Source organism: Equus przewalskii, chromosome 5 (assembly GCF_037783145.1).
Source record: "Equus przewalskii isolate Varuska chromosome 5, EquPr2, whole genome shotgun sequence".
NCBI classification, from domain to species: Eukaryota; Metazoa; Chordata; class Mammalia; order Perissodactyla; family Equidae; genus Equus; species Equus przewalskii.
In genome coordinates this window covers 26137904-26154229 of record NC_091835.1, presented here as the reverse complement: position 1 = coordinate 26154229, position 16326 = coordinate 26137904, and the positions used below count along the sequence as shown (strand labels likewise).

General features: G+C 61.6%; 1 protein-coding gene across 50 annotated transcripts in view; it reads left to right on the top strand.

Moving 5' to 3' along the window:
* KIF1A (kinesin family member 1A) overlaps positions 1-16326 on the top strand; it is a 101446-nt gene that overhangs the window by 81287 nt on the left and 3833 nt on the right. For 11 of the 50 annotated variants that reach the window (XM_070618811.1, XM_070618853.1, XM_070618831.1 and 8 more), the window contains 12 exons: positions 1465-1491; positions 6369-6392; positions 7770-7884; positions 8898-9031; positions 10081-10142; positions 10575-10720; positions 11355-11555; positions 12072-12149; positions 12661-12785; positions 14020-14172; positions 14808-15000; positions 15880-16016. In XM_070618811.1, coding sequence (XP_070474912.1) covers positions 1465-1491; positions 6369-6392; positions 7770-7884; positions 8898-9031; positions 10081-10142; positions 10575-10720; positions 11355-11555; positions 12072-12149; positions 12661-12785; positions 14020-14172; positions 14808-15000; positions 15880-16016 — 1395 coding nt within the window. The remainder of the gene's footprint in view (positions 1-1464; positions 1492-6368; positions 6393-7769; positions 7885-8897; positions 9032-10080; positions 10143-10574; positions 10721-11354; positions 11556-12071; positions 12150-12660; positions 12786-14019; positions 14173-14807; positions 15001-15879; positions 16017-16326) is intronic. The other 39 variants (XM_070618858.1, XM_070618840.1, XM_070618836.1 and 36 more) reach the window with 7 other exon arrangements.

Genomic DNA, 16326 nt, shown 5'->3' with positions numbered 1-16326 from the left:
GGGAGTCATCTCTTGTTCTTCCAACTCCTGAGCTCAGACACTCAGTCTTCATAGACACGCCGGAGAGGGGGCTGTAAGGGAGCCATCCCTTAGCGCGGGCAGCCGAGACCCTGCCAGGGGCAGATGTGGCTCTGGTTTTCAGCCCTGCCCTGGAACCTTCCAGAAGGAACGCACCCTGCACTCATGTCCAGAGTAGGGAGGAATTGGGTGGAGAATGCTGAGAGGTGTTCTCATGTGGAGGGGGCGCCATGACAGGCAGGCTGGGGGTCACGCCTGGGAGAGTGGGAAGGTGAGGCAGACAGTGGGGGCATCCTGCTCGGGCTTCTCCTGTTGCTGTAGGAACACACCCTGGGGACATGGCAGAGAAGGCCTGGCGCCTACCCACACAGGGGCTGCCTGCAGGGCTGTGGCCTGCAGGGCTGTGGGCTGCCGTGCTGGGCCCATGGGGGACTGGGACCCAGAGGGAAGGGTAGGGCCTGGGAGGGGCCTGTCTGCCACGCTGAGTGATACTCTGGACCTTGGGGACGACCTTGGCATTCTCCCTGACCTCTGACCCTTCCCTTGCCCCAGCAACTGCTAGATTCTTGGGCAGAAAGAAGTGAGGGCAAGGAGAAGGGATGGGTGGGTGGGTGTTCCCACTCCGCACTGTCTCCTTTCACTGAAGACCGTGTGTCTGGGTCTCCCATCCTCCGGCCAGCCGTGCTGCTGGAGGGCACCCTGGGGGGCCCTGGCCCTGCCCTAAATGCCAATGTACTTAGAAGGCTGTGGCTCTGGCTGGATCTTGGGTCAGTAACGCTTTGGCTAAACAGGTTCCCCCCTGTTCCTGGAGGCCCGAGGACCCACTGCTGACAGGCTTCGGTCCCGCTCCCTGGGGCTGTGGGAAGTGAGGCTGACCCAAGGGCAGCCCTGGGGTTGATCAGCTCCCGTGCCTGAGGTCAAGGCCCTGGTCCCAGCATGGAGGAAGGCCCGTCCACGGGGCAGGCCGAGGACCTTGCCCGTAGCTGCTTTGACCCCACGCTTGACTCCTGCCCATGCTCATCCAGCCCCAGGACAGCCCCGACTCCCAGCCTGGCCCTGGAAAAACCTCAGGGACCTTCCTCAGCTGGTGGCCGCAGGCAGGCACCATTCTGAGGCTTGGCTGGCCAACCAGCAGCCCCCTCCTGAGGATCTTCCTCTTCCTTGGACCGCGGCTGATGTCCTCCAGTCCCGTGATGGGCCGGGCCCTTCTCCTACAGATGCTGAGGCTCAGAGACCCCAGGCCTGGCTCGGGCCTCGGGCTGCCCACATGCTTTCCCTCGGCCTCTTCCCTGCTCAGAGGCCCCATGCTTTGCAGCCTCTCCGGCTCCAAGTGGGCCTGTCAGCCGTGGGCGGCTTCTCTCCGCGCTGCCCCGCCCCTGCTCGCTGCCCCCTGCCCGCCGCCGGCCCCGCCGCCCTCACTAACCTGTGATTGTTTGTGTTTTGCAGGCAGTTTCTTGATTCGGACATGCCTAGGTACCATTTGTGCCCTTGGTTTATTTCAGCCTCTCTCCTTCCCCTACCCCCCGCCTTCCCCAGTCCCGGCCCTGGGGTTTATTTCCGCTTCTTGGATTCCTCTACACCTGCTCACCTCTCCCTCCTGTTTCTCCCATCTTCTTCTTTAGTTTTATTTCCTTGGGATACTTTTTGAATTTTTTTTATTGCTTCCTCCCCCTCCCCCCACCCTTGGCTGAATCCCTTCTGCCCCTACTCTTGATTTTGGCTGCTTGGGTAGTTTCCTGCCCTTCCGTAGACGCTGGCTGGCCCCCTGCTCCTCCTGCCCCTGAGTCTTGCCCGCCCGTGCGACCCCCACCCCTGCGAGAGCCGGAGCAGGCGCCCTGCATGTCAGCTCCCGGCTCCCGGCCAGGCTGCCCTCGGCTCAGCGCCCCCTCCCTGCCAGGTGAAGGAGGGAGGGATGGAGGGAGGGGCCGTAGTGGGCACAGGATGGCGGGGGCGGCCAGGAACCAGCCCCGCCAGGAGAGCCCGGCTCTGCACCTTCCACACCGGACGAGGTGAGCCCTTGTCTGGCCAGGCGAGAGGCTCCAGCCTCATTCCTGGCTGGAATGTAGGTGGGCAGTAAAGTTGTGAAGGGCTGCTAAGTCTCAGCACTCACATGGGTGGTCCCAGGTCCAAGCTCTGGGAGGCCCGGGTTCCTGAGCCTGGGACCACAGCTCCCTCCCTGACCTGAGTGCAGCCCCTGCCTGCAGGGGCCAGGTGCAGGAGTCAGCGAGGCTCTGGATGTGGACAGCCTTACAGTTCCTAATCCAGACTTTATCCTCGAGGCTCAAGTCTGTTCTGAGTGGAAGGTCAAGGTCGTCACCTCCCAGGTCCCTGTGGATTGTGGCCAGAGCTCCCTGGCGGTGGTCCTCTGGGTCAGCTGTTCTGGAAGATGAAGTGAGCAGCAGGAACCCTTCTAGCACGACTGTTTGAGCCTTTAAGCGGCACGGAGTGGGGTCAGGGATGGTGACCCCCCCCGCTTCTGGATGGAGCCCCAGGGGAGAGTCCTTGTCGGGTCATGGCTGTAATGGGTCAGGACAGATAGTCACTGTGAGTGTGCCTGGGCAGTTGTAGCTGAGGCCCCATGGGGCAGCGAGCCAGGCTGTGGCTCCTGTTGGTATGTCCCTGAGGGGCATACGAATATGCAGCTATTCTGTGAGCACATCTTTTCCAAAGACTGCTGTAGGCCCTCCTGGGGCACACGCAGCTGGGCGAGGCAGAGAAAGTCCTGCTGTCAAGGGAAAGCTGTAGTGGTGGTGGCTGCACCTGACGAGGCGGCACAGCCCTGCACGGGCAGAGGAGAGACCTGTTTCTCCCGGACAGTCGGGCGGGCTTGCTGGAGGAGGCGGCCTGCTAGCTGCTCCTAGAGGTGAGCTGGGCTGGCCAAGGTGGCTGCAGCCTGCCCAGGCAGTCTCCCTGCTCTCAGAAGGCTCTAGGCTGGGAGCCCATCTGCTCGGCTTCCTTCTCTAGAGGGGACCGCATCTAGGGGCTGCTGCCTTGATGAATGGAAACTTCCAAGCCTATCAGTATGATTGCAGGGGGATGTGGATATTTTGTCCAAGTTTGCATTTCCACAACCAGCTTGGTGTGATATGGGGGTGCTCAGGCTGGTCCTGGACACTCCCATATGCAAACACATCATGCTTTTAGGAAGGTTCTGGGTAAAGTGGAAGCAGGACCCTGTGGCCAGGAGGACCTGGCACCAGGAAAGGAGGGGGACAGATTCTTGCCTTCCACTGGGGCCTCTTTCACCAGCCTCTGGACTTCAGGGAGACCTCACCCCACACCTGAGCCGGGGGCCCAGGCCCCCGATTCCAGAGGTGGGCTCACTGGCCCCCAGTGGGCTTGACCTGCAAGAGGAGTCTCAGGGCACTGAGAGGGAAGGGGGCTCAGCGCCCCACGACTCAGGTCTGCGTGTCCTCCACGGGGCTGGTTCCAGGGGCAGGAACCATCGTGATGGTCGGCACTGGGGACAAGCAGAGGGTGGGGGTGTGGTGGAGGGAGCAGCTCATCCAGATGTCTGGAGTAGGGCAGAACCTGGGGCTGCACCGACTGGGCTGGGGCAGCCTGGCTGTGCCCTTGGCTGGCTGTGTGAGTGTGGAGAAGTGGCAGAACCTTCTGGAACTTTATTTTCCTTCCCCCTCAGAATGGGAATAATATTAGCCCTATCCGAGGTTGTTGTGAGATTAAATGAGATGTTACATGAAATGCTTTTAGCATGAGGCCTTGCACACATAACTTTATAAATGTGAGTGTGTGGTCATTAGCACCACTGCCTAATTAGTATTTCACTTAAAATACTCCTCGTTAATTTAACACGCATAGCTCCTGAGTAAAAGCATGTCTTTTGATACTGACCACCCCCATTTTACCCAAGGGGCTGCACTAAGATGCCCCTAGAGTGTCTCACACACAGACTCACAGAGTTCCCAGGAGACACATGGGGTGAGGGGAGGGGTTTGTGGCATAGAGACTTGATTCGAACCTTCCACCCCATTTTTACCTCTTCCCCAGGCTTTACCCTCCCTGGAGCAGAAGGGTCCATGCCATCCTTAGGGTGCTGAGGTGTTAAGCAGGCGCTTGAGGAGCAGGCCGGCCTGCTCCCCTTTCTTTAAAATGGAGTCCTGAGCATGGCACATGGATGGAAGGGCTGAGGACGAGGAGCAGCGGGCAGGGCTGGGGCAGCCTCGCTGGAGAGCGGGAGAGGGCGAGAGCCCAGGCAGCCCCATCCTGGCCGTCCCTACTCTGGGCCTGTTTCCCCAGAATGGGAGGGTCCACAGGATGATGGGGTGGCCGAGCCCGTGGAAAAACTCCGTAGAGTCAGCTCAGATGCTCTGCTCACGAGGCCGCCCTACCCCAGCATTTTTAGCTAAATGGATCTGGGGTGGGGCCTGAGAATCTGCACTGCCAGCAGTTCCCTCGTGGTGCCAAGGCCTCGGGTCCAGGGACCCCACTGGGCCGCACGTCTCCCCTTGTAATTGTATCGGAGGGGTTGGCTGAATGTTGTGGGGGTAGAGTGAGGAGCACTATGCAGAATGGGGGCTCCATTCCGGGGGTGACCTGATGCCAAGAGAGTTGCTGAGAGGGTCCTGGCGTGGTCCCCATGGCCCCCAGTCGCATCGTGCATGCGCCGTGCCTCCCTCTCAGACTCTTTGGGTCTTGATTTCCTGCCATATGATCGAGGGGGCACCGATCAGTGGCTCCCACACTGAGTCCTGCAAGCTCGGGGCACCCCACATGGCTGCCTGGGTCCCACATGGGTGGGTGGGCTGCCACTCTGCCACCCCGCCCCACCCCGAGCACACCCACTGTCAGCCGCTCCCATTCTCACTCGGGGTCTGGGTGAGACCTCCCTCTACAGGGGGCTTGAGAGTGTCGTTGAGGACTCTCCTCGCCCAGGGCTCCAGGGTCAGGCACCTGTGGCCACGTGGAGCCACGGCTGGCTGCCTGCTGAGGGCCAATCTGCAGGAGGCTGCATGGGGCTGGGGCTGACCCTTGGTTTGGAAATGGCCTGTGGACAGCATCATGGCCGTGCCAGGTGGACTGTGGTCCAGCTACCTATCTTGGCCCCTGGGGGATGGGGCTGGGGACACGGGCCCAAGAGGGCCCCCTCCCTCCTTCCCACCCCACCCCACCCCACCCATGAGACCCACCAGAGTCAGGTTTTTAGAGCAATTCTAGGTCACTGGAGTTCGATCGTGGCAAAGCCGCATCCTAACTTGACTGAGGGCACTCAGCCGAGAGCCTCTGCGAGGGCCTCCACCAGCCTCATGTGGGGGTGGGTTTCTTCTTACAGCCCCAAGCCCGGGTTCTGGCACAGTCTGCCTGGTCCTGGGCGCCATCCCTGGGTGAGCCCTGGGGGTTTATGCTGGCCTGACGTGGCTGGCTCTTTGGTGTGTCCCACCCAGGGGTGAGGGTCCCCAGGATGGGGTGGGGTCTCAGCTTCTGATGCCTGAAGAGGACCCTGAGCTGGGCCAGTTCTTTCCTGAGGGCACAGAGAAGCGAATGCACGCAGATGCAGGCAAGGCCTGCTGGTCCCCGACCCCAGGGGCTGAGGGGCGGGGTGGGGGTGGGCTGGGGTACACACTCAGAGCACTGGCAGCGGAAGAGAAGCCAGCAGCGTCCTTTAGTGACTTTTGAGGCAGGTGGACAGAGGGGACAGCACGAGCCGAGTCCTTGGCCCAAGCGGGAGGATTTGGGGCTGGCCAGCCTACCAGGATAGGGGCCCTGTTTCCCAGTGCGTTGTCATCAGGGCCTCCTGGAGGTGAGGACCAGCAATGATGTTAGTGATGCTGATGTGTGCGCCCAGGCCCTGTTCTCAGCAAGCTTGCGTGTTGGCTCACTTAACCCACAGGACATCTCAGTGAGGCAGGGACAGTGACTGCCTGTCGTCTGTCCAGGAAGCAGGACACAGAGATGTCTGCTGACAGCCCGAGGTCACACGGCTGTGAAGTGGCATTTGGAGCCAGGGGGTCTGGAGGGCATTTTTCCCCAGCCGGGCAGCAGCAGGCCTCCGGCTCTGCCTCCGGGCATGGCCCCATCCGGGGTGTTTGGGGTCCCCGGGATGGAGAGCGTCCCTCTAGGTTTTGGTCATGGCTCCAGGGGTGTCTGCCAAGTCTTGCTGGGGACAGACCCAAGGCTGTCACTGCAGATACGGGGGAAGGAGCCCCGAGTGGGCCCCGCCCACAGCGAGAGCCCCGTGGGCCACCAGCATCTCCACCCGTGAGCCGCGGTCAGCAGCCTCCGCGGCCTCGCGCGCTCACTTCGCTTGTCCGCGGCCAGGCGACGGCGCTTGTTCTGACATGTGAATTTCTTCTGTGTGTGTACGTGTGTGTCCTGGCTGCCTCCGCCTTTAGCGTTTCATTCGGAAATGACACTAGGTACAGCTCACTTTTCTCTTCCGCACTCGCTGGTCTGTCCTCTTCCGCTTCTCAATCTCCTTTCTCCTCCGACGTCTTCCCCGCTCTCTGGTTACCCCGCTGTCCTCACGTCCCTCCCTCTGGATCTTTGTCCCGGTGACGTGTGTCCGACAGCAGCCTGCCCCGTCCCTCTGCTTCTCCCCGCACCCCTGGACTGTGCCATGGAGAGACGGGTGGCCGTGGCGCTGTCCGTAGCCCAACGGGGCGTCGCTCCCCGGGCGCCCTCCACGCTCCCTGGCGGGCCAGCTCTTCGGAAGGGGCCCAGTGGTGCCGGGGCGTGTGCCGCTGCCCGGCTGTTTGTGTTGACGTGTTTCTCAACTGTGTCTTTGTGAGGATGCTTGGAGGGAAACTGGGCAAGGCTGGGGCTGAGCCGTGCTGCCCGGGGCCCACAGAGTGGCCACCTGTGGATTGAGGCAAATTCTCCACCTCAAATGTGAAGGGCCTCCCACCACGTGCCCCGCCCAAGGCAAGAGTTTAGGAGCTCTGCCGTCCGATGGTTGAAAACACAACTGTCTTGTAACAGAGAGCCCTGTTCTGGAGTGGAAGCCACTGACATGTTGGTAGAGCCAATATCCTGCCCCCTGGGAGGGGTTTTTGGGCCACTGGCTCACACTCTGCTCATTATCTTTCCTGGTCAGAGATCAGGGACAGAGAGAAGGGACTACTGCCTGCTCTGTGCTAAGTGGACAGCTGCCTTCCCACGGAGCCCGGCTGCCATGGGCCACCCCAGTTTCCACTCCAAGCATCCTCCTCTGAGGGCCCCCCTCTCCTGAGGGCAAGTTGGTTGGTGGGGGAGACGGGCTGTGGAGGGTTTGGCAGACTGGCAGGTCCCCTTCAGGTCCAGGGAGAGGCCACGGCCCCTCCTTACTCAGACCGAGGCTGAGGTCCCCGCTTCCCGCCCTCTCCCCATCTCTCATCTCTCTCTGCTTCTGTCTCCCCTCTCTCCTCTCGCCCTCTCTGTCCCTCCTCTTTCCTCTCCCCTCTGCCTGCCTCCTTCGCCACCTTCGCATTCGGGCCGCAGCTTGTGAGCTGTGGGCTAAAACGTCCCATCCTGTCCATCCATCTCACCCATCCATCCAGGGTGGAGCTGAGAGAGCTCTGGGACTCCCATGGTGGCCTCTGGAGTCCCCCACCCAGCCCGGTCCTGAGTAAGGAGGTTCTGTCCTTCCTGGACACCCCCAGGGCTTCTGGACCTGTGGCCCCAGCGGCTCTCCCTGTGGGTCACCCACATGTCTCTGTCTGTCTGTGTCTGTCTGTGTTTGTCCGTCTGCATGTCCCCATCCCAGCAGAGAATGGCCTGCACCTGTTATCTTTTACCTCGTCTCTGCTTCCTTCCAGGACCTTTTACCAGTTTGAGGCTGCGTGGGACAGCTCCATGCACAACTCCCTCCTGCTGAACCGGGTCACCCCCTATCGAGAGAAAATCTACATGACCCTCTCTGCTTACATCGAGGCAAGAAACCTCTGCCCAGGGCACTCCACCAAAATCACCCATCCCCCAAGCCTGAGCTGCCTGCCAAGGGGCAATGAGGGCGCTTGTTAGCCCTGGACAACCCCAGACCATCCTGTATCTTCTCAAAAGACTTCTCAAGTCATTGTTAAATCCATGTACTTTCAATGGCAATGCTCACAGTTAACCCATCCTACTATCTTTAGTGTGTGGATTTGTCCTTGGGGTTGCAAAATGGCTGTGGTACTACCAGACATTGCATCTATGTTCCAGGCAGCACAAAAACAGAAGCCTCCCCAACTTCATTCCCAGGTTCTCAGGCTGTGACCTCCCTTCGAAAAGCACAGGAGGAGGCTGGGAGTGTGGTCCTTTCTAGCTGGGCACAGTAGTGAGGAATTAGGAGATTTGGGGTTGGTAGCCAACAGGATGGTGGAGGCGAAGGCATCCACCTCCCCTCAGAGCCTGATCACTCCGGCTATAACATGGGGACCACCTCGCGGGATGGTGGTTTTCTCGGGCTGAGAAAATGCTGGCAGACAGAGCTCTGCCCGGACAAGTCCTCGGCACACATCAGCTTTGTCAGCAGTTACCATGAGCTCAGGAAACGAAAGACCCAGCTGTTTAAGACAGCACGGAGACCACTATGGTCATTTTTTGTGGCATTTTAGAGTTAAAATGTGGGGGCACAGACAGGATCGGGTTTGATCCTCACACACATTTCTGGAAGCGCGTCACCTGATTTTATGGTGAGGCGGCTGAGGCCCAAGAGGGTGAGGCCCGTGTCTGGGACCCTCGGGGCCCCCTGCATGGACACCTGGCCCTCTGGCAGCCCCAGGGAGGCAGGGCCCTGGCTGCCTCTCTCCCGCAGGAGTTGGCTCAAGCAGAGAACAGAGACTTTCTCCCGCCTGGATCAGGGGCTGTGCTGGGGGACCCGGAGGATAGAAGGGGACCTGGGGCCAGGGCAGTCTGGGGGTGTCCTTGTGCCTGAGCCCCTGCCTCTGCCCCACCCACTGCAGATGGAGAACTGCACCCAGCCGGCCGTCATCACCAAAGACTTCTGCATGGTCTTCTACTCCCGCGACGCCAAGCTGCCGGCCTCGCGCTCCATCCGCAACCTGTTCGGCAGTGGGAGCCTGCGGGCCTCAGAGAGGTAAGCCCGCTGAGGGGGCAGAGGGACCTGCCTTGTCTGGTGCCCTGGTCCCGGTGAGGACAGACCAGGCTCTGCACAGGGGGTGGCCCTGGGGGTACCCCAGCGGTCTGACGCTCGCATGACGCGCTCCAGCGCAGTCTGGCCCAGAGGAGAAGCTGGACTTGCTGGCCTCTTGGCTCCCTCTCGCTCACCTCTGATGCTGGGGTCATTGGAAGTCACAGGGCACATCCAGGGACACTGATGGCATGTTGAGGGGCCATGAGAAAGGCCGGGCCTGCCTGGAGGGTGCAGCGGGGAGCGCCTGGCTATCTGCCCTGGGACCCCCGTGGGTGGTCTTAGGGCCGCACTGCACCCCCTGCTGGGTGACCTTCCTCTCCGGGAACCTCCGGCATCTGTGCTCTCGGGACGGCCTGCACGCACACAGTAGGAGAACTGGATACGTGTGGGTGGCTAGGATGGGAAGGGGGAGCTCTGGATGGAGGCTGGCGGCACCTGAGGGGTCAGACATCAGACACCAGGACCATGCCCTGCATCTTGGGGGGTTGGGAGGAAGGACAGATTGTCAAGGCAGTGAGGAGGGTCACTGCCCCAGCAGCAGAGACCGCCAAGGGTGTGGGCCACCTGTGGTCAGCTTTGGTGAGGCTCCCCACACGCTCTGTGTTATGGACCCCAGTGTCCGGGCCACTCTGGGCACGGTGAGAGGAAGGAGTGTGGGGGTCAGGACTGTGGCCTTGGGCTGGCCATGACCCAGCCTTCCGGGAGGTTCCCTGGTGAGGGTGGGCGGCCCCGGCCAGCAGGGCTCACCTCCGTGAGAGGGTTGGTGTGGTGCCCTCGGCAGAATCAGTGGTCATGGGGAAAAGGGGGTCTGGAATGGGGACCGTCTGTACAGGGACTGCAGCGCAGGGACGCTGACACCCCAGCCACCCCATGCCCACCACGGCATGGGCATGCGGTGGGACTCGAGCCCAATGTGTACTTGATGGTGGTGAGAGTTGGTCTCGGGGCATCACTGTGCCTGGTGACGATGGGTCCCCCTCTGCTCCCCGCAGCAACCGTGTGACGGGCGTGTACGAGCTCAGCCTGTGCCACGTGGCCGATGCGGGCAGCCCAGGTAGGCGTGCACCCTGCTCTCTCTGGCTGATGGGGATGGGAGGGGCACTTTGTTGGGAGTCAGGGAGTCAGGCGACCTCAGCTAATCTGCCCTTTGGGGGCCCTCACCTGCGAGATGCAGGTGCTCACCTTGCGACCTCCAGAGTTGTTCTGAGAGATTGGAGGACAGTGAGGTGCGAGGCTCAGCAAAGGGAGAGGCCGTGTAGGGGGACAGCCAGAAGGTGGCAGCAGTGACCTTTCATGGGATACAGTGCTGGATAACTTCCTGTGGGCGAGACCCAGTGTGGCTCTGCGGGGCCCAGGGTGGACCAAGGGTGAGGGGCAGGGGCAGGGGAAGGGGAGCCTCCCCAGGGGGCCAGTCTCCCTTGGGTGGATGAGCTCCCTCCCGACACCCATGGGGAGGGATGTGGTCAGACCAGCATCCCCTTTCCAGGGATGCAACGGCGGCGCCGGCGAGTGCTGGATACGTCTGTGGCCTACGTCCGGGGCGAGGAGAACCTGGCGGGCTGGAGGCCCCGCAGTGACAGCCTCATCCTGGACCACCAGTGGGAGCTGGAGAAGCTGAGTCTCCTGCAGGAGGTGAGCCTGTGCCACCCCGCCAGGGGACCACGGTTGGGAGTCCCAGGCCACCCCAGGGTGGAACTCCTGACACTCAAACTGCTCATCACGGGGGGTTTGCGGTACTCGACAAAAATGACTGGCTTAGAGCGGAAGGTTTATTCTTGACCTAACCGGAGAAGACTGTTGGGCACGTAGATGGGTGAGAAAGAAACCTGGGAAGAAAGTTGGGGTGGGCAAGGCCCTTCAGTCGCTTGGTCAGTGTCCAGCAGCCAGGTGCTGACTGCTTGGGCGGAGGGGTGCATGTGGCAAGGTTCAGTGGAGGCCCGTGCCCACCCTCTGGGCCCTCCCCAAGGCTTCGGAGCCCACAGCACCCCCGCAGGAAGCTGGTGTTGGGAATGCACATGTCCATCTGCTCACCGTGGGCACACACACTGGGCCGCAAGGCCAGGGATGGAGGGGGCAGCGTGTTGGCCACAGTGAAGAGCGGCTGCAGGACTCAGTGTGGCTCCATTCCACACGCCACAGCCTGGGAGAGAGGCAAGCTCTCCCGGGGCCTGACCAGGGGCCCCAGGGGCCCAGTGCGGCCACCCAGGCCCCTCTCCTGCCCTGCACGGAGGCAGCAGGTGAGGCCGCACTCTCACTCCTGTGGCAGGTCGAGAAAACCAGACACTACCTGCTGCTGCGGGAGAAGCTGGAGGCCACCCAGCGGCCCGGGCCCGAGGTGCTGTCCCCCATCTCCAGTGAGGACTCTGAGTCCCACAGCTCGTCCTGCGCCTCCTCCCCGCTCTCGGCTGAGGGCCGGCCATCACCCCTGGAGGCTCCCAACGAGAGGCAGCGGGAGCTGGCTGTCAAGGTAGGGCAGGCAAGTGGGCGAGCAGCATGGCCATGACCCCAGCTCCTCCAGGGCTCCGGTGACCCAGCCTGATCTGTGGCTGGCTCCTGTCCTGGGATCTGGGAGAATGAGGGGTTCATAGAGTCCCCTTGCCCACCACCCCCACCCTACCCGCATTGGAATTTGGGGGCCTTTTACAGCCTCCTCTCCCAAGCAGTGACCTGCTCTCTCTTGAATACCTGCACTGATGGAGAGCTCATCACCTCCATCCAGAGCTGCCCTTTCTGCTGCTGGGTGGGCCCCTGGGCAAGTCTCCAGCTCTGGGGGTGATGCTGCCCCTACCCTGGCTTCACCCAGGCCCCAGTTCTGCCCTGGGAGGCTTCCCCGAACGGCCCCATCACCTTGGAAAGGTGGAGGCACTGCCGACCTTGACCTGCAGTGCCCAGGCCCCTCAGCCAGTCGCTCATGTCGGAGGGCCCTGCCCAGGGCAGAGCTGGCTCCTGGGAGGCTCCTGACGGGCGTTTGCTCTCCCTGCAGTGCTTACGCCTCCTCACGCACACATTCAACAGAGAGTACACCCACAGCCACGTCTGCATCAGCGCCAGTGAGAGCAAGGTGGGTGCCGAGTCCGGCTCAGAGCCGCCACCACAGCTCAGGGCTCAGCCTCCCCTGGTGGCACTCCCCCCTGTTGTGGTCTCATTCGGCCCCCCAGCTACCCCCAAGACCAGCCTTTGTCCTCTGCACTGGCCTCTCCCCCCTGCCTGGCTAGGCCTCTCGCCACAGCTCTCAGGCTGCACATCCTAGAGTCTGGGCTCAGGCTACACCATCCTGGATCCCACCCAGTGGTCCTCACTCGCTCTTTGGAGCCCAGTGGCCATGAATCCCTCCTGAGGCAAGGCAGAGCCTGCAGCCCTGGGAGGGGCAGGATGGGGGCATGGAGGGGCTGGGAGAGGGTCCTGGGGAGACAGGGAGGAGAGTCTGGCCTGCAGTTTGGATGGGAGGTGCCCTAAACGGGAGGTAAATTTGGAGTGAAGGTGCAGGGATCAGCCATGCAGGGGTGACCCCCATACGGAGGGCCTGGAGACCCTCCCCGTGTCCCTCCACAAAGGCTCTCTCTCCTCTGCAGCTCTCTGAGATGTCTGTCACCTTGCTGCGGGACCCGTCCATGTCCCCTCTGGGGGCGGCCACACTCACCCCCTCCTCCACCTGCCCCTCTCTGGTCGAAGGGCGGTATGGAGCGGCTGACCTAAGGTGAGTGAGCTCCAGGCTCCCGGGGAAGCAACCGATGACACTGACTTAGGCACAGAGCACAGAGAAGGCAGAGCACTCGTGGCCGAGGATGTCCAGTCACACACTTGCAGGTCAGGGTGGAATGGGGGTCTGCCCGTCCGCCTGGCTGGCGTGATCCCCGTGGTCCCGCCCCCCATCCCCGCCACAGCCCCGCCTCCAATCTCCACAGCTCCGCCCCGGGGCCACGCCCACTTCCCCGCCTCCGATCCTCCGCCCCTGGGCCCTGCCTGTGTCTCCTGTACGAGATCCTTTTCTGCTGAAGCATAAATTTAAAATGCAGTCGTGACTAAAACCAGGAACAGGTCAAAACGACACAAAACAGAAAACCCTTTTCACAGGGCAGTGCTCATAAAATGCTTAGTGGGGAGAAAAGGCGACAAAACAGTTCTTAGGGAAGCGTTAGGCTCCCTACTGTTAAGAAGGACCCTCTGACATCTGTGAGCAGAGTGTTGGAAGGGACCCCCAACTTTGCTAACACCGCGAACTTCTGATCTGTCAGGTTTTAAAACGCCTCAGGGCTTCCAAGTCTTGTTCTTAAAAAGAAAGAAAGAAGCCGGCCCCGTGGCTGAGTGGTTAAAGTTCTGTGTCCTCTGCTTGGGTGGCCTGGGGTCTCAGGTTTGGATCCTAGGCCCTGACGTACTCCACTCATCAGCCATACTATGGAGGCATCCCATGTACAAAACAGAAAGATTGGCACAGATGTTAGCTCAGGGTCAATCTTCCTCAGGAAAAAAAAAGAAAAGGTATGGAGCCCTCTGGGCCCCATCCTGAGACAGGCCTCCTTGGCCACCAGGTTGGCCACTCCAGGCCTGGCAGGTGCCTATAGGCCAGCAGCTCCCAGTGCACAAACAGGCCCTGAGAACAGTATGTCAACTTCAGCTCAGTTTTGGAGATGAAGAGATGCTGGAGTCTCTTTTCCTGGGGGTGGAGCGGGGGAGGCAGAAAGCACCACGGGAGAAGGGTGTCGAATCCTGCACAGCCAGGCCCCTACCTCCTGTGCCCAGCACAATCCTGGAATCAAGTGGGTGGGCCCAGAGCTCCATCTGTGGGCACAGCAGGGCAGGCCCTGAAAGGTGCCCCATGGCGGCTCTGAGAGGGCGATGCTGACCGTGGGGGAAGCCCCGGTGGAGATGGTTCCCAGGCCCAGCGAAGAGTCTGCTGGCAGGCATGCAAGGGCCTCGCTCTGCTTTCCCAGGACCCCCCAGCCCTGCTCCCGGCCAGCCAGCCCAGAGCCTGAGCCTGTGCCAGAGGCGGATTCCAAGAAGCCCCCCTCCCCTTCTCCGGTGTCAGAGGTGGACAAGGAGCCCCAGCGCCTGCTGGTTCCTGACATCCAAGAGATCCGGGTCAGGTGCGTGGGAGCCCTGCCCCAAACAGAGGCCTTTCTAAAGTGCTGCACAGCCAGCTCTGTCCCCAAGAGGGTAGGCAGGCTGCCCCTGGCCTAGGGCAGGGGACAGCCCTGTACTAGGGGGTCGGGTAGGCCACCCCTGACCTGAGGCAGGGTGGAGAATGAGCAGACAGTAACAGGCAGGAAGGTGGTCAGAGCCCAGGTCCAGGGCCAGGGGCCACTGGGCAGCTCTGCAGAAAGATGGTTTTAACGCATTTGCAAGTTACTGGCTTGGCCACTATGCAAAATGCTTGCTTGGCCCTTGCTGCCCTGAGACCCCCCATAACTGATGGCTTGTGGTCATGGGGCACAGTGTGACAGGTCAGGAGCAGCTTCAGCTTTTTTTAAGTTTCTCCATTTTATAGCTGGGGAAACTGAGGCCCAGGGGTGGGTTGGTGGTTCTGGTCCCTGCCCCCTGGCTTGGGTTTCTACCAGGCACCTTCAGGGCCCCGGCTAATCCCCTTGAAGGCCCACTTTCTGAGCTGTGCTGTGGCCACCACTGCCGAGGGCCTGGCTCAGTGGTGCATGGTGGCCCCCGCGTTCGGCCCTGCCACTGACTGCCAGGAGGGCCCGAGTGAGCAGATGTCCTCGCCCCACAGCCCGATCGTCTCCAAGAAGGGGTACCTGCATTTCCTGGAGCCGCACACGGCCGGCTGGGCCAAACGCTTCGTGGTGGTGCGGCGGCCGTACGCCTACATGTACAACAGTGACAAGGACGCCGTGGAGAGGTTTGTGCTCAACCTCTCCACCGCCCAGGTGGAGTACAGCGAAGACCAGCAGGCCATGCTCAAGGTGCGGCCATGGAGACGGGAAGGGCGGGTCCTGGGCTGGCCGGGGCCCAGGGAGGGAGGGTGGGAGCCTGGCCTCATCCTCCTCTGCAGGCCCTGTGTCTGCTGTCTCTCCTGGGGACATGGTGCAGCCTCACTGTCCCTCTGCCTCTCGTGTCTTGGGGTCTCTCTGTCTGCCCATGGAACTCAGAGTCCTGGTGACAGCGGATGGTGATGGGCCCTGGTTCGTGGGCCAGGAAAGCATGAACTCTTTCCCATTTGATGGCCAATGACCCAGTCCCCTCCTCCTGGGGACGGCCAGGGTGGGTGGTGCTGAGTGCCGTAGGGCCTGCCATGCAGTGGCCCCAGGAATCTGGCTCCCTGTCCCCCTGGCTTTGTCCTTGCTCCTGTCTGAGCAAGCAGTCGCCCCGGATGTGTGTGCCAGGGGCCCTGACTCCTTCCTGCTGGCAGCTACTGTGCCCACTGGATGATTTCTGACTCCCTTTGGTGGGGGTGGGGTGGAAGTGAGGGCTCGCCAAGGGCTCAAGCTTGAGAGAAGATACGGGGATTCATGGGGCCCGATGGACACGTCTGGTCCAGCAGCTGAGCCCGGGTCCTAGGGGAAGGAACCTGGGCCAGTGAGGGGTGGACTCAGCCCATGGGGACGCAGAGCAGTGGCAGGGTAGCCCTGGGGCATGAGACGGGAAGGGGTGCCCTGACTGCAGAGCCTTCCAGAAGGAAGCCACAGCCTTTTCAGCTCTGCCCTCTCCTTTGAGTCTTCTTTCCTGCTTCCTCATCCGTGAGATTTCCCCAGTGGCGCCCCTTCCCCACCCACCCGCCTGGGCCCCAGGGGAGTGGTGACCACTGCGTCCTGACCCAAGAGAGGTCTCGCGCCTCCTCACAGTGGGGCCTCCCTTTGCAGACGCCCAACACGTTCGCGGTGTGCACGGAGCACCGTGGCATCCTGCTGCAGGCGAACAGCGACAAGGACATGCACGACTGGCTGTACGCTTTCAACCCGCTCCTGGCCGGGACCATCCGGTATGGGCTGCCTCCTGGATGGGTGTCCCTCCTCCTCGGAGGACCGGAGGGCTCTTCTAGCTCCTTTGGGTTGGGAGGACCTCCTTGAGAACATTAAGCCTCATTTTGGTGCCATTGCAACTCGTGAAGTATATAAATCCCTGAGATTTTCAAAATTTACGTTCTGCCCAGGGTGGGCCTTCATGGAGGGAAAATACTCCGCACAGTCAGGCAGGGGACTCGCCAGGCCCCTCCCACGGCAGTGACTTACAGGAGGAGGGTGGGCTGCTCCTCCAAGGTCATGCTGACAGGGAGCAGAGATTAAGTCTCT